This window comes from Microtus oregoni, unplaced genomic scaffold (assembly GCF_018167655.1).
Source record: "Microtus oregoni isolate MIOR12 unplaced genomic scaffold, Mior012 000003F_ref0000135, whole genome shotgun sequence".
NCBI lineage: Eukaryota > Metazoa > Chordata > Mammalia > Rodentia > Cricetidae > Microtus > Microtus oregoni.
In genome coordinates this window covers 18,906,772-18,932,599 of record NW_024543062.1, presented here as the reverse complement: position 1 = coordinate 18,932,599, position 25,828 = coordinate 18,906,772, and the positions used below count along the sequence as shown (strand labels likewise).

The 25,828-nt window shown below is 54.7% G+C and overlaps 1 protein-coding gene across 12 annotated transcripts in view; it reads right to left on the bottom strand.

The window, feature by feature from the left end:
- Positions 1-25,828, bottom strand: part of Ncor2 (nuclear receptor corepressor 2) — a 155,688-nt gene that overhangs the window by 68,321 nt on the left and 61,539 nt on the right. For 10 of the 12 annotated variants that reach the window (XM_041649363.1, XM_041649364.1, XM_041649367.1 and 7 more), the window contains 7 exons: positions 22,024-22,203; positions 19,769-19,882; positions 16,711-16,767; positions 12,002-12,054; positions 6,018-6,084; positions 2,301-2,473; positions 1,350-1,443 (listed from right to left, as the gene is read on the bottom strand). In XM_041649363.1, coding sequence (XP_041505297.1) covers positions 1,350-1,443; positions 2,301-2,473; positions 6,018-6,084; positions 12,002-12,054; positions 16,711-16,767; positions 19,769-19,882; positions 22,024-22,203 — 738 coding nt within the window. The remainder of the gene's footprint in view (positions 1-1,349; positions 1,444-2,300; positions 2,474-6,017; positions 6,085-12,001; positions 12,055-16,710; positions 16,768-19,768; positions 19,883-22,023; positions 22,204-25,828) is intronic. The other 2 variants (XM_041649369.1, XM_041649366.1) reach the window with 1 other exon arrangement.

The window sequence follows — 25,828 nt, the reverse complement described above, 5'->3', positions numbered from 1 at the left end:
CTCAGCTTGCCCTGCCCTTCTGTGCTCATCCACCCGTGTTGGGGAAATGCCACTGACTGCTGAATGTCTCCTGACCAGTACTTTCTGGTTCTGAACCAGACTCTGCCTCCAGCCTTCTCTGGGAATGTCTCCCCCAAGGGTGGCAACAGCAGTACTCTTGCATGTCTAGGACCCAGGGAAGGGTACAGTGTGGGGTAGACAGAGACACCTTCCTGCTTCCAGAGGAAATGAAAGCCATGTCCACATCCTAGAGCTGCTGGTGAAGCGGCCACATCAGTGGAACAGGTACTGGACCCAGCCACATGGTCGCCAGCCAGCTTCAGGACTGCAGCTGGTGGCTTTTCGAGGTCTGCTTTCTGTCCCCAAGAGGAGGAAGGTTTTTCTACAGAACTATGGCAAAAGGACATCCCTTCAAGGCCAGGCATCTGGGCATCTTACATTGCGCTGGAGTGCCCGCCCCAAGCCAGTCAGGCTGCTAGGTGCTTGGGGCTGTCACCGCGCACAAGGAGACAACTTAAATAGCCATCTGTGGTGCACGGGCGAGGACTCGGCTCAGAGAACAGCTACAAAGGCGTCACCAACTGCCCTGTCCAGCACCTCATTTTAGTGTCCATGTAAACAGCCTCAAGGGGTTCAAAGGGGATGGGGTGCTCTGGCCACCTCTACCTATGAGCAAAGCCACTGGAAAGGAAGCAAGGGTTCTGGGACATGGCATTCTGGGTCTACTGTGGTGCTGGCCATGGGGACAAATGTCATACTGGACACCTGGTCCAGAGACCAGAAGGGGGCAGGCCCCGAGATGGTGATTATAGGTGGAGTCACCAATACTATGGCACTAATGTCCAGGTGCTCCGGGGAGGACCACAGGACAACAGGCTGGAAGACAGGCTCCTATAGGATGGTCCTCAGCTGCTCCACCTCATCCCACTGCCAGGCTCACCTGCTACTTCTGCCAAGGTCAGTCAACAGAAGGCATGAAATGTGGCAGTGGGAGAAGAGTGAGGGCTACCTATCCCTATTCATCAACCCAGCCTTCTGATGTCCCTTCTGGGCACCAGAGGTTGCAGGTTAGTGAATTTCCTCAACTCTGTCCTGCCAGGTCATCTTCCAGTTTGCTGGCATCTCTATCAACTCTGCACTCTGAGGGACAGGCACGGCCTGGCAAGACCACTGGTTACTAGTGTGACCACAACACCCGACACTGGTTCTAACATGTGCCTACCACCAGTCTCTGGACTGAAAGGCTCAGGGTGGCTTCCCTTCCTGTTGGCACCTGCCTGCTGTGGCATAGAACACAGAGAGGGACACGCAGAGACAGTGGGGTGCCTATGGCATCATAGTGGACTCACCTCCTGCTCAGATAAGCCATCAATGATCTCGGAAACCTCGTGTTCACTGCGGGCAGCTGACATGGAGAGCCCGCTGCCACGCTGGCCCACTCTGCTGGAGACCAGAGGGACATAGTTAGGGTCAGCCCTCCTACTGAGAGGCTAGGCTGGGTACAGGGGGCAGAACATTCTGGAGGGTAAGCGTGGGAAGTTAGGGCTAGGTCTCCCACCTCATAGGCCTGGAGCCCCTCAGAAATGCCAACCCCTGAGGCTACGGGGTAGCAGCCCATCTCCCATGAACCAATCTAATAAGGGACAGCAACCCACCAGGGGCCCAGTGTTGCCTCCAGCCTGAGGGCCAGGTGCAGGTCTCTGGGCCTCAGGTCAGTTCCCAAAACCTATGCTGCCATGGGTGGGTGAGACAGGCCTGATGAACCTGTGAATGCAGGTGACCACTACCTAGTCTCATTCACTGAGAACAGCCCGCCCAGGCTGTGGCCTCAGTAGGGACAGGCACACAGCTAGGAGCTGAGTGAAGCCACCCACCAACCACCCTAGCTGAGTCTCATTCAGCAGCTTCAGGGGTGTGCGATAGAAGGAGAGAGGACAGCAGGGAGACATTCATGAGTGTCTGGGACCAGCAGGTGCTAAGGAACCCTAGCTCTAAGTAGGAAGCCCTGTGGTGTCACTCTGTGACACAGGCCACCAGGTGCCCAAATGGGCCAGCACAGCACTCAGCTCCACTTGCCTCACATGTATTTTCTTACATGGGCTCACCTCACTTTCACACGCACTCAGTCCTGCATGTGTTCTAACATGGGTTCATCTCTTCACCCTCATCCCTGCACACGCCATCTCTGCGGTGCCCTCACTTCTACAAGCATTTGCCCCTGCATGTGGTCTCTCTCTAACATGGGCTCCTCTCTTCACCCTTACCCCTGCATGCACCACCTCTGCGGAGGAAGCTCTTACTTCTGCATGCGTTCTTGCAGCTCCCGCTGCTTGCGGATCTCCGGAAACTGTTTCTCGTAGTACTCCCGCACCTTGCTCTCCTTGGCCCTCCTCCGTGGATTGTTCTCAATGCGTTCTACCTTCTTCTCCCACGCCTCCATGAGCTGGTCATAGCGCTGGCAGAAGCGCTGTTCCTGAGGGAGCACGGACAAAGAGAGGAACGTTGGTGAGGACCAGATACTGCCCGCTGTATGTACTCACACCGACAGATGGGGGATGGACAGGCTCACTTTGTCACATCACAGAGCTCGTGGCCCCTGGAAAGCCATGGGTGCCCCATGAATGCTATGGCCACTCCTTCCCCAGAGCTGGGTCTCCTCATCTGACTTGGAAGCCACCAGGCCCACCAAGTTATTATCTCAGTCAAACAAACAAATGAGAAACAGCCCTGGACCAAAAGGCTGGGCTCATGCCCTCTGCTCACACTGGCCACCATGGACCCTGCACAGTTCAAGCGGGGTCCTACTACTTCAGGAGGTGTCCTGGGCAGCATGGCTCTGTAGAGCTCTTATGGCCCAGGAAAGAAAGGTATTCCCAGGGAGCGTCCACTTTCTTGTAGTTCTTCATCCATTGTCCAAACCTAAGAACCCAAACCCTAGGAGACATTGAAAGAAGGCTCTGCCCTCCTCCGCATATCTCCCAACCAGTCAGAGCACAGCCACATGCCCTCTGTAGATCCAAGAGAATCATTTAAAAACCGCACCTCTAGCAGTCACAGGAGGACCGGAGACATGGTCGCATAGCAACCCGGTATGCTCTTGTGCTCCTCCAATGCTGCCACAGTGTGTTTAACCTTTGACCAGAGCACCCTGTGCCCGTGGCTCAACAAGAGGTGAACGATAGCCTGGAGTGTGGGACCCCAGCAGAGAGAATGGGGGTGGACACCACCAATCCAGCCTAGGCCTCTAGGCTCCCACCAAGGTGCCCAGGGGAAGAAGAAAGAACACTCTATAGAGACCAGAGGACGGAGACAGCGGTGGATACCAGAGCTGAAGGCAGTCAGGAGCCAGCGGAGGGCCGGGGCTGTACCATCCCTATCTTGCAGACAAACGACAGGGCCCCAAGACCTCAGAAATATCCCATGTGCTCCACAGCCCCAGGTACCAGCACAAAGTTTCAAGCAGCTCCCCTGGAGGAAGCTCTGTCTAAAACAGGACTCTCCAGGTCTAACCACATATGCCTGCTACAGTCTGTGTCTGCATCTACTAGGGAATGTGTGCACCTGGTCCAGGGGGTGTCCAGGGACAGCAGGATACCATCCACAGGGAAGGAGGCTTTGCCAGGGGAAGAGGCAGACCTCTGTCAGCCTGCCGGATGGGAACATGGAACATGGCCGACAGGCCTCCAGCACACTTGTTCTGACAGGAAGGAGTGAAGCAGGCTCCTCTCTGGGTAGGAACCGGCCCCAGCCCTGGGGTCTGACTCGACAAGGCAAGTAAGCAGAGCTTTGTGGGGAGGCCCACGGTCCAGCTCTCCAGGCCTTGCTGGAAAATGAGAACGCTCTCTGTGTCCCTTCCTGGTGCTGCGACATGGAGGCCTCCCATCCGTAAGCTGGGCCAGCTGGGCTGCAAAGCCCAGGGCTCGGAGGCTTCTCCTTACCTCTAAAAAGCAGTCCCCTCCTTCCACAGTCCCAGTCACAGAGAGTTTCCTTATGACTCCAAGCCCACCCCAGATTCTCCTCCACCTCACTGGCTCCTTGCAGGAGCCACGGGGACCTCTGATATGGGACACTGGATAAGGCTGAGGCTGGGAGCTCTGTGCAGACTGCAATGAGCATGTAGCGGTGACAAGGCGCGACGGCAGGAGCGGACCTCCATGCTTGCCTTCTCCTCACCACAGCAGCAAGGCCCTTCCCTTCCTACCTGCCCTCACGCAGCAGAGATCTGCACACGACCTCCTGCTCTTTCTTGCTCCTTGCATCTAGAAATGGCCGCTCCTCCTCTGCGGCCCAGGACCCCTTCCCCACCTGAGCTTATCTGAAACTCATTTTGTTGCCCTTGAATTCAGGGCAAGCCCTGCCTACCCAGGTGGATCTGAGCACAGACTCAGGAACCAGGCAGCCAGACACCAACCCAGACCTGACTACTTCTCAGCTGTGTGACACGGGGTTCCAGCTCCCCTGCCTGACACACAAGGCTGGGAAGACAAATCCACCTCAGTGCCTGCAGCCAAAGGCATCTAACTGGTGACCACCCTCCTCTTCACCCACAATTTGGACTCAAGCATCAGCAGCCGCTTCAGTGTAAGTAGTGCCTAGCTGCCACCTCCTGTTGACTACGTACCCGCAGGCTCCAGGCACTACTGAGTAGCCCCGCCACACCAGTACCAGTAATACCAGTAGTACCAGGCCGGCCTGACTGAGGAAGGAGGTGGGGACCACCCCGCAGCCCCATCTGACACGGCTTCAGGAAGGGTCAAGTGCAGCTGAGCAGAGCCTTGAGGCCAGCCTCCGTCCTGCCTGCCTCCACCGCTCTCCTCACCAGCCTCACTTCCCCACTGTCTCCCAGCAGCCCCAGGCTTGAATGGAATGGATGATCACCAGCCAAAGCCTGACGCTGGTTCAGTGCCTAACCACGGCCCGCATGCAGAGAGCCCAGGAAGGGCACCGTTCCCCGACTCAGGACCACAGGACAGACACTGACTGTGTAGACATCCTGATGCAGGGAGCTGAAGGCACCACTCTGATGTTGACCCCACAAACTTCTTAGCTACACAGTTCTGGCACTGTGCAAGTAGGCATGATGGCAGGGTGTCGCTCTGCCTGGCAGCTCAGTCAAAGACAGGGACCTGGCCTCCATCCCTTAGTCCTGGTCTCCCGTGGGTCAAAGTGCAGCTGCTCAGGGCTCCTCACGCTGCTCGCCCTGCTTCAGGAAGAAGGACCACCGCCCACCACCACAGACCAGGGGCCTTGCTGCTTTCCAAGGGTTGCTTTTTGACCTGGCTGGGGATGGGGAAGGTTCATTTCTCAGGGCCCGCCTGCCTCTATCTCTCCCTAAAATCTCCCTGGGCACAAAAGTCCATGATGGGTATTTTTTAGAGTGAATTGAAGACTCCCTTCTTGGGGCTGAAAAGATGGTTCAGCAGTTAAGAGCACTGGTTGCTCTTCCATAAGACCAGTGTTCAATTCCAAGCACTCACATGGCAGCTCACAACTGTCTGTAACTCTTGTTCCAGGGGATCTGACACTCTCACACAAATATAGATGATATACAGATATACAAATAAAAAAGAAAAAGAAAAAGAAAAAAAGACTCCCTTCTGAGCTTCATTGGCTCCCCATTCCAAGCACTGGGAAAGGGGTTAGGAGCCCTAAGCCCCCCTCACCACAGCAGCTACCAACTCTATGGCTCATCTACAGCATTCTGCTTTGACCCAGACAGCCATTCCAACAGCTGCAGAGCCAACAGGGACCTCGGGGTCTGACTAGCCTGGCCTGAAGAGGCCCTGACTCTGGGATGGCAATGGGGGCACAGGGCCTCATCCACTACACCAATGGGAAAGAAGGGTTAGGGATGGGGATTTGGAGAAGGGCAGAATAGAAGCAGGACACCGTTGCCCACGGTGTTGAGGAGACCGAACAGGACTCACTGCTTTCATATGGCATGGAGGAGACAGGACAGAAAGGGACTCACTCACACACTGCTTGCATGTGTATGGAGGAGACAGGATAGGACTCACCCACTGCTTGCGCGCGTGGTTCCTCCGTTTGAAGTACAGGATCAGCTTCTTCCGCATTGCCTGGTTTCTGGAGAGCACAAACAAGAGTCAGAGATGGCAGCTCTCAGCTTGTCCTCAGTCAGATGAGAGCCCGGTTTGCCCCACAGAGCTCATAGTTCCCGTCTCTCAGTCCCAACACATGCCAACCTGCACCATCCTTGTCTCCTGAGTCAGCAACGGGTACCAACCAACCAAGTTCAACCCCTGGGCCCCTTGCCGCCCAGAGGCAAACAAGTCATTGGCCTGGGGACCCTGTCCGGTGAGTGGATAAAGGCATCAAGGGGTCTCCAGCTCAACACAGACAGACAGCTTCCACTCAGCACAGAGCAAGCAGCCTGACCACACAGGCTCCACAAGGTTCTGCAAGTACTACTGAGGAAAGGGGTGGGGAATTCCGAGGAGAGAAAAAGAGGGGCGGAGACGTGGGGAGAAGGACAGGAGAGAGAAACTAGGAGAAGGAAGAGAGAGAGGAGATCAGAGATTTACCTCAGAATGGACAAAGATTTGGAAAATGGATATGGGGTAGAAAAAAGACATAGGCAGGTAGGAGGGTTCAGACTGCAAAGAGGGAACAGAAATCCTGAGGGAAGGCACAGCAGCCATGGGATACAGGACTCTGCCCACCCTACCCCACCACTGAGCATCAGAGACCCCCTACTACCCATAACCCTACTACACTGAGCTAGGTGCCGTGACCAACCTCTGGGTCCTGTGGGAGACAGAGAGAGGCCTTGGGAACTGAGCTTGCCCTCTCTAACCTGGGCTCATAGCTACATCACTTTTCTGGTGAGGGACCCCCAACTTCCCCATAGTGCCAGCGTGTCCCCAAGCCACCAAGAGCTTCCACTACTGGGAGTCACCTTGGAGTGAAAGCCTAGAGGTCCCAGGCCTGTGACCACAGATATGGCTCGGTTGGTAGAAAGCTTGCCTAGGAAGTACAAGGCCCTGGGTTCAATTCCCAGCACCACATGAAATGGGAGCAGTGGTCCACACCTGTAACCTCATTATTTGGGAGGTAGAGGCAGAGGATCGAAGGTTTAATCACTCTCCACCGTGTAGAGAGTTTGAGAAGATTCTGGACTGAAAGAAGGAAGAATAAAAGGCGACAAGAGGTGTGGGAGGAGGAATGCAGCCTCCTCCTCCTCCTCCTGGAAGAACGGAGCCACCACCAATCCTGATGCAGTGGTGTACAAAAAAAAAAAAAAGAAAGAAAGAAAGAAAAGAAAGACACAAACTTCTGCGAAGAGACAGGGGAGGACTTCCGCAGTCCATGAAGTCAGCAGCCTGCTGATAACAGACACGAAAGGGGCTGAGGGTACCTGAGCTCCAGGGCTTGGCAGGACAAGGTGAGGTTCAGGGAGGGTGTGACCCCACCTGTGCCCAACATGTGCCTGGTTAAGCTGAGGACTAGGTGTTAGAAAGCCCTTGCCTACTGTGGCAAAGGAGACCAGCCTAAACCAACGTGGGGCAAAGCAACATGACTGTCTGAGGTCACCAGGCGAGGAACCTTCTTCTAAGTGTCAAGTTGGGAGCGTAGGCCCCCAACCCCTTGCATCTATCCCAGCCCCCAGGCCTGGTCTGGACTCCAAATCCCAGCAGGCCAGGTCCTGACCCCTCCCCAGGGTATTTAACTGAGCCCCCAAAAGAGGAACACATGGTCCCTTTTCCTTCCTCCCGGCTTCCTGGTTCCCCCTCGGGGCCACCCGAGAACACAGAACTCCTGTTAAACCTGGATATTTCTTAATTTAGCTTGTTTTGATTTGGCTTGATTGGGAATTTTGTGTCGGCAGGGAGCTCACGTTAAGAAATATTCTTAACACTAAGCCTGAGACCTGAGGACCAAGGCTGCTCTGGCAGAGACTGAGTAGGCACACAAAGCCAGTGACTTGGGAACACCAGGAGGCCGCTAACCCAGGCTGGGTGATGGCTGTGCAGCCTCACCCTGCTCTGAGACTCGTCTGCCATCCAGCCATGGATGCTCCTGATGGTCTCACAGTGCCTGGTGGCCTCCTGCACGGCCCTCTGCCAGCATGACATGGGGCCGCCGTCCCTCTGCTAGCAGTTCGAGAGATCCAAGCCCCTAAGGCCAGCCTCCCAGTCCAGGTGGCAGGTTCCCTGGCATTAGCTTGGCAGCTACGGACACTCTCCATGGCAAGGCAGAAGAGGCAAGAGGCGCACAGGTGACCTCCACAGGTCTGAAATCACCCACACCAGGAAGCCAAGCATGAAATTAACTTGAAAGTCACGGCCAGGCATGCAGGCAGAGAAATTAAAATGACAGGGGCCAGGTCCCCAGGGAAGGGAGCCTTCCCACCTCAGCAATTACAGCCGACAGTCAAGGAGCAGTGGCGGCTCTGCTCCCTGGGTGGCAGAGCTCCCCACCAACCCCTCCATCAATCTCACTGTCCTTGTCACAGCTGTCACATCCCACACGAGAACTGAGCTTGCCCGTCTCCCCATCTCAAGTGGGGGCCCGTTCACGGCTGTCTCCCAGGAACAAACAGTGCCTGGCGTGGATCAGCTATACAGAGACATATTTGGTGAATGAGGAAATGTTTGGTGAATGAGGACTGGATGAATTAGGAGTAACCGTCTCTATGGTCAGGGACTCAGAACAAAACCTCCAACACCCCTCCATGTGCAGGGTCCAGATGTCAACTTGGGCGAGGGTATTAACTCAGTGGGTCCTCAGTGGCCCCCAGGGCTAGTCCCACCTTACAGATGGTGAGACAAGAGGCCCTGCTCTCAGCACCCACACAAGGCAGATCTTGGCTTTCCAAGTTTCCTACCTGCTACGTGCCAAAGACACCAACCTATGGCACTCTTGGCCTGCACACCTCCCAGTGAAGGGCCGCTCTGACAACACTGTTTTATGCAGGGTTTGTCTGTCTGTCTGGCTAACCTCAACCTCAATCTCTCAGCCTCCTGAGTGCTGGGATCACAGGCACACCCCTGACCTGACACCACTCGGTCCACTTTATCAAAACTGAGTCTCTGCAGAGATGTGACGCCAAAGGTCCTAGCTCCTCCTTCAGGGCATTCTCATTTCCCCTAGTGACCCCCCCAACCCCTAGGGAGCTGAGCGTTCCGGCTCTTTCTCACCCAATTAGGCAGTAGCCCCAAAGGCCCCCAGGCCTCAGCCAGGGCCTTATCCCGCAGGCCTGGGAGCTCCTGACACTTCACCTGGGTAACACGCCTACTGTCTTCCCAGCAGTTTCCGGGCCCTGAGTCTCATCATGTCACTGAGCAAGCCACCCCTCTGGGAACAGTCTCAGTCCAGAAGAGACTACCCACACCTTCAGAACTTGGTGCACCCCTCCCTGCCTACTGTACCCACTCCAATACTATGAGCTACTGGGACAGCCCAGCCCCCATGCGTGAGAAATATCCAGAGAGGTAAGGGGCAGGAACAGGACAAGGGAGGGTCTTTGACCAGGAAGAAACAAAGAGACACCAAGATCCCCGAGTGATGCTGTGTGGTTAGACCCACGTTGATTGGCTCACATCTCTGTGGCCTAGTAAAAGCCATTCAGACTTCAAAGGTGAACTGTATGAAAACTCTGTTCAAAAGCTATTTAAAAAAAAAAAAAAAAGGTCAGCCAGTGGTGGCACACACCTTTAATCCCAGCACTCAGGAGACAGAGATGGAGGCCAGCCTGGTCTACAGAGTGCATTCCAAGACAACCAGGGCTACACAGAGAAACCCTGTCTTGAAAAAAAATCAACAACAAAAAACAGTAACAAAAGCAAACAGATGCCAAGAGCCCTGTGTTCCAGTCCCAGGCTTCATTATCCCTCAGATTCAACAACAGGCCACACAGGGCAGCAGGATTGGTCAACAGAGCCAATGGCCCCATCTTAAGTCCCTTGGTCCCCAGTGAGCAATGGTACTCTTTTACCAGTAAAGACGTGGCTTTACGGTATCACATATTGCCCAGTCCTGAGCTGGGAACCATGGACGCCAGGCCCTAACCCTCCATACCTCACTGCCCACAGCTCTTCAGGGCTTTCCCACGGTGTCCTGGGCCCTTTCTCCCAGTGGCCATCAGGGTGAACCTGAAGATAAACCTCCCAGCACAGCGCGTCCTACAGTAAAGGCCACGTCTTTGCAGATGATGACCAAGCTGGGAGGATAAGAAGCACCCTCCTGGGCCTGGCTGATCCTGCCTGTGGCTGCGGCAGTCTGTGGTCTCAACAAGCTCAGCACAGCCCCAGGACCTCTGTGCTTCCCATCTGCCTGGATGCTCCTCCACACGGCCCAGCAGCTGCTCAGCCTTCAGCCGGCACATCCTGCCCCAGGTCTGGCTAGCGTCCCTTTCCCCTCTCCTATGACTCCATTTCCTCTCTTCTCAGGACTCCTTCACAGTGAAAGATTATGTGCATTTAACAGCACAGGACTGAAACGGACAACGGTGGCCATGACGTTAAAGGAACCTACGTCAAGCCTCAGCGCTCCAAGCTCATAATACACTCACATATGAACTTGACAAACAGAAAACTGACTGTATTTAAGAAAGTTCACTCCGTCAGAGCTATATTTTGATTAATACCTAGAATCGTGCAGAGGGGTGGTCACCCCAACCAGTGTAGACTCAAGACCAGAGCCCCCCTCCCTTTTCTTCCTTCTTTTCGTCTTCCAAGTTTGTTTGTTTAAAGCCACTGGGGTCTTACTTTGTAGCCTGGTTACTTTTTACTCACCAACCCCCTACCTCAGCCTTCAGAACACTGGGCCCGCAGGTCTATGGCACCATGCCCAGACAGATTCAGTGCCTAATAGAGCCACAGGGGCATCTAAGAAACCCATTCTATTTCTACCCATGTTGTCCAGACTCCACGGGGTGGGAATAGAACTCGGTGACATCAGCAAGCGAATGAATGAATGAATGAATGAATGAATGAACGAACGAACGAGTGTGTGTGAGTAAATAAATGAATGTCCCAGAAGCCAGGCTTGGTGGTACATGCCCCCCACCCGCCGTGACCCCAAAGCAACTATGACAAGCCCTTCCAATGGCCTGTCACCATCCCTCTTCTGCAGCCCCTTTCCCATGAGGACCAGCCAGTTGGACAGGACACACACAGAGGAGAAGCAGGACGATTCAGCCCTGGGCAGTGAAGCCAAGCCAACAGAGACAACCATGGAAGCAGCTGGGCCCAACACTGCAGGGCCAGTGCAGGGCCCACAGGGTCAGTACTCCAGGAGACACAAGAGGTTGGCCAAGGTGTGACCACATACAACTCCAGAAGCCACACAGGGACCTCCTAGAACCCAGCATCCATGACACTTGAGAACCAAGAGGGACACTAGCTTCCTGAACACTGACCAGATCGCTGTATCGCCACCTATCGAGTCCACCAAGCCATACTCTGAGGCCACCTGTCAATCACCCATGTAGGCCTACTATTCCAACCATCCCTCACACCCTCACCTCCTGCCCTCCCCAGACCTGACACCACCATGTGCTCCAGACCTTCTGTCTTTTTGTTTCTAGATGATGAGAGGCCTCTCTCTTCCACAGCCCACTGATGAGAGAGAGCCACTCCCATTAAAGCAACGCACAAAGTAGGCCTCCTGCCAGGAGTTCTACCTTCCCCCAGCATAAGGACAGCAGCCATCAAACTCCAGCAGAGCCTGGCATCCCTGCTTCACCCCACTATATGACACCTAAGAGACATGGCTCGGGAGGCCTCTGAAATAAAGCTTACAGTTGCTTCAGGCACGAGTGTGCTCCACAGAAGTCCACAGCTAACGCTCCCCACGCCTAGCCTGTCTCCTGACACCACAGCCTCCTGCCTCTAGTCTCTGTTCCCAACATGCCACTCCTTCTGCCCCAGGCCTGCTCTGAGCCCCAGCTTGGGCTTGGCTCAACTGGGGACTTCCACCCAGACTGCCTACTGGTATCCTGATCCCCAGGACTGGTTGGTCCACGGCAGCAGTGACTCACATTTTGATGTTTTCATGGTACTGGCGTGTGTCGGACGGCTGGTTGTACAGTGGCTGTAGGAGAAGAAAGAAGTTTATCAGAGATGGATGGCGTGGGTGACAGAGTGGCGTGGGGCTAATGTCACCAGCCAGAACCCAGACCATGCACCCTCAACCCCAGTAGCTGTCTGCTGGATGGATAATCAAGGCTACAGAGAAACAGAGGATCTGGCCAGGAAAAGGCTGAAAACTGTGTTATCAGGCCCGGGTGCAGGGACCAGACTATGCCCCATCCTAGGCAAAGTAGTTTATCTGCAAGATGCTTAGCGTTGGCTTAGCATTTAGATCACCATGGAAACCCACAGCCGTAGTGCTAACAAGGCCTTTTTCCTGGACCACAAAGACCAAAACAAACCAAGAAGCTGAGGGCAGCGGGTGGCAGACACAGACAGATACACACCCTCTGCAGAGCCCAGCTCCAACTGCCAAGAAGTGACCTCTCCCCAGTGGCCTGAGATGCCAGACGCCCATGAATGCTGGGTCATGTACACGTGTGCACACAGTGGCCACAATGGCAGTAGATATAAATCTGAGAAACATGGAAGGAACATGGGTGGGCCTCATGCTGAAGACACCATAGGCTCCCTCAGCAGGGACCCATGAGCCAGGGCCACCTACATGGGAGAACGGAGTTTCAAGAGCAAAGCAAGGGCAGTGTACAGTCATGGGACCCACCATGGGTCAGAAGCTGCACCAATGGTCTGTGTCCTCCATGCAATGGCTTCCTCTGTCCACACAGCCTGCTGGAGGGACATGGAGAGGCCACAGATAGAAGGGGGATCTGCCCACTACCTCCCCAAAGGTCTCTGCTGGCCTCCAGATTGTAGAGCCAAGGCCACAGGTGTCTAACTACTGAGTCTCCTGCTTTGCAACAGTGATTGCTCACAGTGCACCCACTGCACAGATAGGAAGCCTGAGGACAATGGCAAACATGCCCACAGCCTGAACTCCACCCTACTCCCCCAGCTGCATCCTGCCCCTGCCTCCTTCCATGCCCTTTCCTTACTACACATTCACACCTACAAGAACCTTGTCAAGTCCTGGGTTCCTGGGCAAGACAGAGACACATAAGGATCTGTGCGAGAATTTCCACGGGACCAGTGTGAGAACCACACCAGCATCCTGCCCCTGATAGACCCCTACCACTCAGAGACAAGGCCTGTCACCTGCACCCAGGCCGGCATCAAGGACACCAATTCTCATATCCCTTGCAACTCATCAGGGGCTCAAATAGTCAGGCTCACTGCTCTCCTGGTGATAAGAGACCACGGACCAGCACCTCCTATGGGCGCACAGCCTGAAATGGGGAAGCATTCCTCGTCTAGGAGGGGAAAAATGGATAAAGCAACAAGAGGACCAGCAGTCAGACTCGTTGCAGAACTGCCCAGAGGGGAGGAAGGGGCCAGCACTGATGAATGAAGAAGGTTGCAAGGCCACATCTCAGGAGTCAGGGGCCCTATGAAGATGCTCTTTCCTGGCACTCAGGGTAGCAGCACCTGATCCTCTGTGTCCCCCAAATGCCAATAAAAAAAAAGCCAATGTGAGTAGGCATTGCTTAAGGGCTCGGGCTCCAGGGATAGATAAGGCTGGATATCCTCATCTAGAAAATGGGTACACAGCAGAGGACCCACCTCACAGAATGTGTGAGTAGCCCAGAACATTCCAGATGTACTGACAGGTTTGCCATTATTTGGGTTTAAAGATGGTGAGCTGCCTTACTGGAGCAGGAAGGGGTGGAGGCCATGGTCACTGACCCCATGGGGCAGCGAGCAAAACGTGTTCCCAGCGTGCGAGGACAAAGGGAACACCCACGCCCAAGAGGGCAACAGGGGACAGACCCCAATCCACCTTCTGGGGAGTGAGGACAAAGCTGTGGCCCTAGGCACTGAGGGGCTCGGCTGCCCCAGTGAACACCTCATATAGAGAAGCCACCAAGGGGGCTCAGCGCTGGGACAACACCCTCAGGCCATCCTCACAGAGGACTGGACCTGGGGAGGGACAAGGACAGCGGGTGGCTGGCACTCTGCTGCAGTAAGGGCATGCCTGCCCTCCCCATTAAAGACAATGGTCACAGCTGCACAGTGGAGCGCTGGCCAGCTGTGGGCGTAGACACCCTGCAGCCTGGCTGCAACCCAGCTCTGGGGTGACCAAGCTTGTAAGAGATGGAGTGACAGCCCAGCCCACAAGGACACTGGGCTCTCAGAATAACGCGCCTCAGAGCAGGAAGGAAGCGAGTGACTCAGCTATGCAGAGGGGAGGCCCCAGCATCCCTCCACCGCCTCCCACCTGGTCGGCCTGGTCCCTGCACAGCACAGGGCCCTCTTGGGGTACACTGAGCTGTAGGAGTCATGGACACAATGCCTACACAGATCTCTAAACTGTACCCTGACTCTCAAGGCAGAGACCCTGAAGCCCCCACCTCCCTCTCCTCTCTTTCTCCCTCTGGGACACAGAGCAAGATGGTCACTACCTTGTCATTGCTGTGCCAAGGTTCCCGGATGTATTCAGTAGCCGAAGAGGGTCTGACTGTCCTGATTTAACTTTGTCAATTTGACACTACCTAGGGTCATCTGAGAGGAAAACCTGTCCCCTATGGAGGGGACTGCTAACTGACGCAGAAGGGCCCAACCCACTGTGGTCAGCATCACTCCCGAGGCAAGTGGTCCTGGGTGTGTATGGCTAAACAGGAACTTGTGAGAAAGCCAAAAAAGCCAAAAGAATGTTCCTCCGTGGTTTCTGCTTCAAGCTCCTACCTGAATCCCTGCCCTGACTTCCCTCAATGATAGACTGTGTCATATAAGCTGAAATAAACGCTTTCTACCCCTAAGCTGCTTTAGTGTTTTATCTTAGCACCAGATTCATGGTGGCCCAAGTGACCAAAGTCTAACCAACCACCAGCATCCTGGGAGGCCAGTACAATGTTAGCCTTGCACACACATGGCAGCAGCCCCATGAAGACCTGGCCACACTCACAGCGAACACACACCTTCCCAGAGAGAGAGAGAGAGAGAGAAAGAGATGGAGTATGGGGGAATATGTGGGCAAAGCACCATGCTTCCTGAGCCTCTTCCAGAAAACAAGGTGGCAATACCCAGAGACCTAGCACAGCAAGTGCCCATTAGCAGGTGCCCCCACCAGTCCAGATACCAACACCTCCAGGAACCAACTGCTACAAGCATTAAGCACAAAGGTCATGAACCCCCTTCCTGGTTTATGTCCTCAGGCCCGACACATACAAACACACACACACAAACATACACACACCCGGTCCCCAAAATCGATCAGAAATAAAGAGGAAAGAATGGCAGAAAAGGGAGACAGGCAAGATGCACTCACTGGTGGGAATACACAGTGGGGCAGCCACCTTAGAAACCAGCCAGGAACTTCCATAGGAGAAAAACAACAACACGGGTGCCAGCTATTCTACTCCTAGGCACAGACTCAAGAAAGACAAATGCTGCTTGCTCCTGCTCTTGCGGTGTGGCTTCATTCCCAGGAGACGAAAACAACAAAAGGTCACCCAACGTCATCAACTGAGGACGGAAAGATAAAATGCAGACCAGAAACAATGGAATATGCTGCAGTTCTGAAAAGGGATGAAGAGCTGCTTCTGGCGACAGGGTAGACGAGGAAAGTGCCAACAGTATAGGAGAACACGAGCACCCGATGCTGGGGCTGGGGGAGGCAGAAAGGAGGGAGAACAGTAGACCATGGGGCTGCATGGCTCCATTCAGGGCTCCAGAAGGACCAAGAGCAGTGACACAGGGCTCCTTTGGACCACAACACGCAACTGAAAGGCTGAACTGTGCAGCAGGCGGCACAGATCGGTGACGAGTGTATGAAGAAAGCGAGAGACCCAGTGGTGGCACAGCAGCACAGGTCCCAGGTGCAGGATGGGGTCACAGAGCCCACCACAGGCAGTACAGGAGCTCTGCTCCCATCTGTCTGCTCCAGATTCTTTAGGAATAGACTGTTAGGGTACAGCATGGACTCAGCCAGGAGGCCCCCTCCCCCAGCCTTCAGCAAGAACACAGTACCCATGACTCATGTGTGCCCCAAGTGTCCTTGCACACACCACAGACCCACATCCACCCCATGCACCAATGCACCAGCAACACCTGCCACCTGCAGCCGATGTGATCCAATGCTGTACCATCGGGTGCAGGTTTAGGCAGTAGGGGGCAGCCCCCTCTGCACCACCCCCTCCAACAGTTCCCCTGAGGCTGGGCTGCTTCCCACCCTGCTACAACACAGTTGAGACCAGCAGGACGATGATAATAATCATTGCAGTCATGGCCACCCTTTCCACCACAGGCAGGCTCTGTCCCAGGCAGAAGCACTGAGACGTCAAGAGTCTTACAGAGGGTTACATAGCCATCAAGCTCAGAGAAGGGAATCCAGACTAGTCAACCACTGCATGGGCTCTGATGCGGAGCTACAGTGGCACGCCAGCTTCAGGCTTCAAGGCAGGGACAGGCTCACTGCCCAGCAGCCACTCAGTTATCTGTCAGCATCCTTATCAGGAGGTGTTGCTGCTTCCTGCCTCCCTCTGGGGACAGTGCTGGGCAGTACATGACTTCCCCCTCCTCCTTCACCCACCCAATACCTGCTGCCAGACCCCATTCTTCCATCCCACTCCTCCCAGCCTGCCCAGCCAAGCCACCAGCTCACCAGCTCCACCTGGGGCCCCAGCCCTTCCAGGATCCGATGTGCAGCTTCTGCTTTCTTCTGCAGGGCAAAGAGAAGAGTGGAATTAAAAGAGGACTCGGAGCAGACTGGTACCAGTGCCTCTGGAATGCCCAATCTGCATGAAGGATCCCCGTTAACCCTGTAGAAGTCCCTGGGCCCTCCCAGGCTGGCCCCAGCTAGGGGTCTGACCAAGGCTAATCAGGCTACAGCCTCACCCGCTAACTTCTGCCAGGCTTGGATGCCTCGAGAGTCTGCTGACCTCAGAGCCAGTGCAGTGGAAGGGAATACCGGAGCCGTCTAGGATCCCGTCTCACAATTGAATGATTATTTCTGGCCTATGTCCCCTCCCTTCACAAACCAGGACTCATTAGGAAAACAGAAGCGTGCTGCAGAGAGCCCCATGGCTGCTGCGGGGGCACCCCTCAATAGGCTGGATCTCGTCCCCTCAGGCCAATGCATGAAGACAACATTGTGCCTCCGTCTGGCTGTCTGCCCAGACTGGGACCACCAGGACCGACTCACAGGAAGCGGGGAGTGAATGGGGGGCACAGGGACTGGAATAGGGGATACAGAAGCGGCTGGAGAAGCCTGAACCCATGTACTAGAAACCAGACAGGTGTTGAAGGAAATTCGGGGTGCTATAGAAGTCACCATCATTACCCAAGAGCTGTACCCCGCAGAACCAGCTGAGGCTAGACAACCTCAACCTACCAGTACCCAGCAGGGGCAGTGGGCGGGCTTCAGCTGACAACTAGTCTGACCTCTGCCAAGAGCTAAAGCCCAGCTAACCAGGAACAACACCCCATTCTTGAATCCTTTGTGCCAATCTGGGACCCAAAGACCAACAACTTCAAGGTGTGGCCAGGGCACAAGATCAGGGGGCTGAGCTAACACTGGTTCGGCTACGGTATCTTGGTGTGTATCGTAAAGCTCTGTGGAAAACAGCAGGAACTGTGTTTTGGTAAAAGGGGTGGCACCAAACACAGAGAAGCCCCCAGGAACTGTGCTTCACACAGCTGGAGCACGATCTTGGATCTGGGATTCTAGGCAACCCTGTGCCCTATAAACCATACCCACTAAGGTGGTAGACCCACAACTTCTACAAGGGGCTGAGGGGCAAATGTGCTGTCCCTCCTCGGGGACAGGGGACACCCAGGAATGGTGGGTGGGAACATAGAAGCAGTGACATACACTCACCACCCCAACTCCCACACACTCCCTCCCTCACCATCTTCTGCCACCCTGGGAGCTGAAGCTACCCTTCCCCAGTTAAGTCCTGACCTATGGCCCTGCTTATCCCAAGCACTCCATGTCTAGACACTTCAGGCCCTCCCGCTTCTTTCCTGTTTGCCATGCCGTCCCAGCCACCTGCCAGGCTCTTCCACCCAGACAGGTCTCAACGTCCCCAAATCCAAGACTACACTATCCTCATCTGACCTTATGGCTGGTTTGCTTGCACACTAGACAGGGACAGTCACGGGATGGGGGCTCCAAGGAGGTACCTGCCAGGTTCACCCCCCTGATCAGGATAAGGCAGCAGCCTAATCAACCAGGCTTCACTGAACCTCTCCCACCTGCTTCAGAACAGGACTACAGGGCTCTCAGTGGACCCTACAGTGGCCTGCCTTCCCAGGTCATCTCCTAGCCGGTCTCCCCAGCCACCTCACCACACTGGCACACAACAGGCACTCAGCTGCCACCCCAACACCAGCCCTGGCATACAGTAAGTCCTTAACAGCATTACCTGTCACACCCTTATGTGGAGACAAGGCCAGGTCACTGCAGATGCTGGTACACACTCATTAGAACTGAACCAGCTCACCCAAGGGTGATTAGGGCAACCCGGAGGTCTAATAGGCCAGCTTCAGACTGCAGATGCCTGTTGGCCAGGAGGTCTGAGGTCACAGGGACACAATCCAATCAAGGAAGGCAAACCAGCACTGGATCTGGCCCAGCCCCTGAGCCAGCTCTGACTACAAGCACACCTTGGGCAGCCTGGCCACCAGGACAGAGCATTAGAGGCAGGTCCTTGTCCTGCCTCTTTGTGGGAAGGAAGGGGGATTAAAATTTAATCCTATTGATCCCAAGGAGCTAGGCCCTGCCATTCCTCAGGGGAAGCTGGGGAGGTAAGGCCAGCTCCAGGCCTAGCCCAGGCAGAAGAACAACAGGGGTATTATAGGTGGTACCCCCCTGCCAAGCCCTGCTGTGCCTGGCTGTGATGCAGCCCTCAGCGAATACAAAAGCAGGAACAGGGAGGTGTTCTTGATTAGAGAGAAAATGGAGAGACCTCACTTGAAGCAGGAAAGCTGAGCCAAGGGAGCAGGAAGGTGGCCTCGGGGACATGTGTCCAATGGCTGGAGGGAGCCACTTCTCTGATCACCTTTCCTTGAGCGAGTTCAATCTTAGTTCTTTGTCCCAGCCCCAAATCTAAACAGCTGTGCAATCTCAAGCAAGTCCCCTGCCCTCTCTGAGCCCCAGGATCTTCCTTAGCAATAAAGAACTCCTACCTACTTCCTACAGAACCTGAGGCACGAGCCTAACCTACCCAGGTTCCTCTGGCTTTGGTTCCCTACTCTCAGATACAGAGTTGGAAGCAGTCCAAAGGTCTCTAGAGAATCAGCCAATCAGAGGGCTCCAGAGGGGTAGAGACACAGGAGCATCCCTTCCATCTACCAGGTGTCAGGTGGCAGCAGCTCACTAGCAAAGCAGAGGGGACTGTGGCACAGAGGCCCAGAATGAGACTCAAACCCAAGCATGGTTCAAATCTCATGTCTACCACATCCCAGCTGTGTGGCTCTGAACAGGTCACTCCCCACACCTCCCTTGCCCGTCTGAGCCTACCATGCACACCTTCCTAGGACTGGCCAGGCAGCTAACTATCAGTATAAAGATATTGCTATCACCAAGTGTGTCACTGGATCTGCTGAGCATGTGGGAGGTGACAGCACATCTCGGGGACCAGCTGGTCCCTCACTCTCCTCTCGCCTGACACCTATGCCGTGCAGTGTCCTCTCCACCCGTTTGTTCCTGAAGGGCATACCCGGTTCTCGTCGTAGATGATCTGGACCAGGCTGCGGTGCTTTGATTCTATGGGTGGTGGCGACACTGGCTTCTCGGGCTCAGGCGGCTTGGCAGCCTCCTCCTCCAACTGTTGCTGTGGGGAAGGGGACAGTGTGAGCGGTACAGGCCGGAAGCCGAGGCGCTGTTCCCCCCCTTGCCCGCAGCCACACACAGGAAGTCAGGCTGATCGCCATTTCCTGTGAGTCACCCAGGCACTCTGTGCCCTCCTTGGTCAGACTCCCTGGGCTGTGCATCTAGTTTGGACCAGGCTTTCTGGGTCCAAATCCTGCCCTGGAGATGGAGCGGGGGATGGGGGTGGGGGGAAGTACACTCTTCCTCAATTCTCCCCTGGACTGCAATGAGGACTAATGAGGCCACGCAGGTGGAACACTGCTGAATTTGCAAGGGGCAGCCCCTCTTATCCACTACCACCACACTGCGAGCTCCACAGCTCCAGGAGATGCTGCAGAAAGAGTGAAGCCCTCAGCCTGGAACACTACTTCTGATCCTTACAACCATGCAACCTTGGGGTGCTACATGTCTCTGAACCTTCCGGTCCTCCCTTGGGAATGAAGACACCCTCTGAAGGCTAAAGCAGGAGGTATGAGGAGAGTGCTGGGGGAGGCAGAAAGAAGACTTGCCAGACAGAGCTTTCCATCACACCATGACCACCACCATCATGGCCACACCATGACCATCATCATCATGACCACGCCATGACCACCATCATCATGGTCACACCATCATCAGTATCATAATCATTTTCATCACCATGATCAACACCATCATTGCTACCACCAATACAACTACAACCACCACCATCATCACCATCCCCATCATCATAGCCACCATTCCCACAATCGTCACCACTATTACTATCATTACCACCATGATCATAACCACTGCCACCATGGCCATCAACATCATCACCACCACCCATCACTATCACTAAGACCACCATCACCAACATCACCATCGCTACCACTATGATCACTATCATCAACATCATCGTTACTATCAAAATCATTATGGTACCACTCTCACCACTACCATCATACTTATCACCACCCTCACCCATCACTAACATCATCATCATCATCACCACCATCTTTATTACCATCCCAACTATCACCATCATCAGCACCTCCTCCACCACCATCATCATCACCATCATCATCATCATTGCCATCACCATCACCACCACCATCATCATCACCATCACCATCACCACCACCATCATCACCACCATCATCACCATCACCACCACCATCATCATCATCATCACCATCACCACCACCATCATTGTCACCAGCACAGGCCTGTGTCTTCACACTAGACCTCTCCTTCATTCCCTCATACCTGCCATCCCTTCCTGCTGCTGCTGTCAGCTTTGCCTCAAAGAGAGAAACCAAGATCAAAGAGTTCAAGGAACAGACCTCAGGCTACACAAGAGGCTCATTAATGCCTGCTGTGATGACCTATAAAAAGAGCCATGGATGCTATTGGAGCATGCTCCACTCTGCCTGTGTGCACACATAAAGCTGGCATGTTCAGTCACATAGGAGCAGAGGTTCATGGCCCCAACAGGGAGAAGATGAGGCAGGAACAGTGAGTACTGAGCCAGATGAGCCAAGCTGCTTTAGTCCTACAGTGACCCCTGGTGGCGGCTCTCACATTCTAGCCAAAAATTGAAAACAGGGAACCTAACAAGCAGGAAGTTCCTCCCCAGGAACCAGAAGAAAACACTAAGACAGCACACCTCTCAAGCCTGAGGTCAGACCTTAGTCCCATCACTCTGGGCTCCATAGTCACTGCACCCCTCTGGCCCTCAGTGTCTCGTTCAGTGTGGCCTGGCAGGGACGCTGCAGAGTTCTCCGTCGGCCTGGCATGGCTGACCTGACCATACCAGGACCCAGCCTTACCCTGGGATTCTGAGCCACCATCTTGGGAGCCCTCACTGCCCTGCTCCCAGATTCCACTCATCTCCTCATGCAAGGAACAGCCATGGGCTCCTGCTCCAACATGGGCAGCTAGAGGTGCCTCTTCCAGGAAGCCTTGGTCCCCAACAGGCTCTGGACTCTCTGCTGGAGTTCAGGTGTGTTAGCCTGATGTGCCCAGTCCAGGGCTTCTAGACACGTCCCCCAAAACCAGCAAACCACATGGCTGAGGGCACCTGGGGATGTGGCCCTTGGTCCCTGCCTCCACTGGAGTACCCCTCCCGTCCTCACTACTCACCTGCTTCTTCTTCAGCTTGGAGATCTGCTGCTCCACCATGGTGATCTCACGGTCCACGCGGTCCATGTTCTGGATCAATTCCTCCTTGGACAGCCGAGATGGGGCCAGATCCAGCTCGGGATCAGCGTGAGGCGGACTGGGGGGTGACACAGGCTCCAGCTTGCCCGCCAAGCTACGGTCCTGTAGGGGGACAGTAGCAGAGTATGTGTGGTCACCCAAGTGACCCCGAACCTCTTTTCCAGCCATGACTTCAGGCTGTAGCACACCAACTTCCTATTCCAAGCAACCACAACTCTGTATGTGGAGCCTGCCTTCTTGTCTGGTCCTGGCCACCCTTCCCATGGCATGTTCTCTAAAGGCAAAACCGAGGAGGCTGCCGTGTCACCTGAGCAACATCAGTCTCTACCACCTCCTCTTGGTCGTATCCCTCCTATTCCCCCAAGAGAAACAAGACCAACAGTGACCCCTAGGCCCAGCTCCACACGCTCTCCACAGACGCATGAGAGTGTATGCAGGCAGGCTGCAGGCCTGAACTAGAGCATCAGTCAGCTCTTCAGAAAGCACCGTCACAGCACACAGGAGCAGCGGAGTTGGAACCTGGGGCTCTAGGTTTGCTAAGCGAGCATCTACCATGGACCTATTACCTAAGTCATTTTTTACTTTCAATCTTTTCAAGATTTGTTTTATTTGTGAGTGTTTTTCCACATGTATGTACATGTACCACATGTATGCCTAGTCCCTCTGGAGGTCAAAGGAGGGGTCGGAACCCTTGGAGCTGAGAGTATAAACAGTTGTGAGTCACAAATCCTCCTAGCTGCTGAGCCTTCTCTCCCTGCTGCCCAGGACGTCCCTGCTTGAGATCCTCCTGGCTCAGCCTTCCCCACACAGGGATGCTGGTCCTGTGCTCTTTTTACTGGCTCTTTTTCACTGTGGGAACCTTTCATCCGGGAACTCCTCCCTGAGGCTGAACTGTGTACCTCACACATGGCCCTGCACCTGGCTCCTCCACGGTTTCCTCTGTTCTCTAGCTGGAGTCAGGGACCACCCAGGCTGAACCGGATGCTCTGGGAACAAAGGGGTCAGGAAAACTGCCCAGTTCTCTTCTATATAACACTGGGCTCGGATCCCAGGCCCACTCTGTAGGACTCAGCTCTGTGACCTCGGATAGTGCGTGGGTGCGGTCTGCCTTGGTGTCCTATCTGTACAATGGGGAGAGAGAGACAGCAGTAATTTCACCTCCTCAGGGAGTTGTGAGCCTTGTTGCATCCAAAATGTCAGCCCACAGTCTGGCACAGTTACCTCTGAACAGCACAGACAAGAAAACTGTCCCTACCCTGGCTCCCAGCAAGGCCAGCCGCATAGGCCAAGGCAGCAGCTGTTGGCAGACATGGCCAGGCAAAGCCAGCGGCTGCTCCCCACCCCCACGCAGCTGCACTCTATGGACACAGGACGCTTTATTCCTGGGAACAACTGCAGCCTGGGCAACCAGGTGCGCCACCTACCCCCACCCCTACCACTCCTGCGACTAGAAAGGCCTACAACTCCTATGTGTCCCCCTCCTTAGGGGTCTCCATCCCCATTAGCTCGCTCCCAGCCCAGACATGAGGACAGAGGGACATGACACACTGGGGACTCCAGGCCCTCCTCCCAACAGAATCCTCCAGAGAACTGTCTCAATATTCATCTCAAAACAGAAGGTGGCGATAAGTATGATCCTCTTTGCTGTTCCCCACAAGCGGGGGCGGGGGGGGCTGAAACCATGGACCAAACTCCTTGCAGTGCAGCATGGGTTCCAAAGCCAAGCCATCGACACAAGGTTCTGTCTGATGCAGCACACTTAGAAGATGCAGCTAAACACCAACCACACATTTCCTGGACCAGGCTGTCTTTCCCAGAGGCTCATCCTTGGGACCAGGCATGAAATGACCCAGCCCATACCCCCCACCGTGCACACACACATAGCAGGTCCCCGACACTGATCTAAACACTCCCACATAATAAGCCACAAGAACAAAGGCCATGGACTGTGAAACACAATCACAGAAACATCCAGAGGCGGGGAGAATCCACCCACCAAGACCGTCTACAGGGCTGGGAGAAGCCATTCGAATGACTCCTTCACAGACGTAGGGATCTTTCCAGGAGGATGACAGATGGGGTGGGGATCGACACCCTGACCAGTAGATACTATCCTACTGCTTCCTCAACAGATGCAGACCAGTGCCCGGCATGCCAAGATACACTAAGGGCAGCTGGCAGGGCAGCCTCTAAGTGTTAGGTGACTTTGCTTGTTCACCCTCCTGAGGACAGACAAGCCCTGAACCCAACAAGAAAGCAGGTGGCAGTTTAGTTCTCTCCCCAGTCCGTGAGTCAATCTGTCTGTTGTCAGTCAGAGTCTGTCAGCCAGGCAGCCAGACTCCACCAAGTCAGTCACTCTGCCTTGTCCCATGCCTAGGCAGAAAGCTTCAAGGGCTCAGTAAGACATGTTCGGTTTCTGACATAAAGACCTGTCACAAAAGGCCTGGGAAGGGGAACCCAGGGCTGATTTCTTCCAATTCCAACAGAGGTCTGTGGCCAGCCAAGCCAGACACAGCAGCAGGCTCCAGACCAGAGTTAGGGGAACAACAGAAGTGGCTGGCCTGCGGGGGGTGTGGGGTAGGGATGCTCAGAGTCACACACGCTGTCCCCTCAAGCACTCTAAGAAGCATAGACCATGGTGATGGCAACCACCTGGGCTGAGTTCAGCCTGAAGCTACCAAACCTGGATTTCATTACAGGTGCCAGAGTTTGTGCTTGTGCTGGTCTCCCAAGTCCCAACCACCCAAGGACCTTTCCAAGAAGGTTCTCAGTGACATACTGAAATCACCTAAAACAAAGCTCAATGAATTCCCAAGCACTGGGAAGCCTAAACAGGAGGGCACTGCCAAACAGTGGGGAGCCAGACACTCCCCGCAAACCCTGCTCCTGCCTCCAGCTGGAATCCACACAAACCACGTTTGCACTGAAGAGCCGTGCATTCCATCCACACCCACCCAGTCCCCCTGGAGCCTGGCTCCAGCCCAGCCGGGGCCCAGGCAGGGGAGAGAGCAACAGATGGTGGGACAGAGACAGGGACACACAATCAGGCAGAGAGGAGAAGCAGAGACCCGAAAGGGGGTGTGTGCTGGCTAGCTTTATGTCAACTCGACGCAAGTTATAGTCATCTAAGAAAGGACTCTTGATTGAGGAAATGCCTCCGTAAGATCGGCTGAATACAAGTCTGTGGGGCATTTTCTTAATTAGTGATTGATGGGGGAGGGCCCAGCCGTTGTGGATACTGCCGTCCCTGGACTGGTAGTCCTAGGTTATATGAGAAAGCAGGCTGAGCAAGTAATGGGAAGCAAGCCAATAAGCAGCACTCCTCCATGGCCTCTGTATCAGGCCCAGCCTCCATCTTCCTGTCCTGCTTGTTCTTATTCTAACCTCATGTGTTGATGAAGATCGATGTGGACCCATAAACCGAATAAACCCTTTCATCCCCAAGTGGCTTTGGTCACGGTGTTTCATCACAGCCACAGAAACCGTAAGACAGGGTAACAGGAACATCTGAGCCACAAGTGGCCTCACTGGGTGACTGTGAGGACAAGACCCTCAGAAGAGCCCGAGGCTAGGACTGGGACAGCTGGTGACAGCAGAGAATGACAGTTTCCCATGGATATAAAACCCAGAGCTGGTCCTGGGACACCCACCTGCTACCCAGTCATGGAGGCCATGCACAGCCCCTTCTCCTGCCCGGGAGAGCGAGCTCAGGGGCTCTAGGATGGGG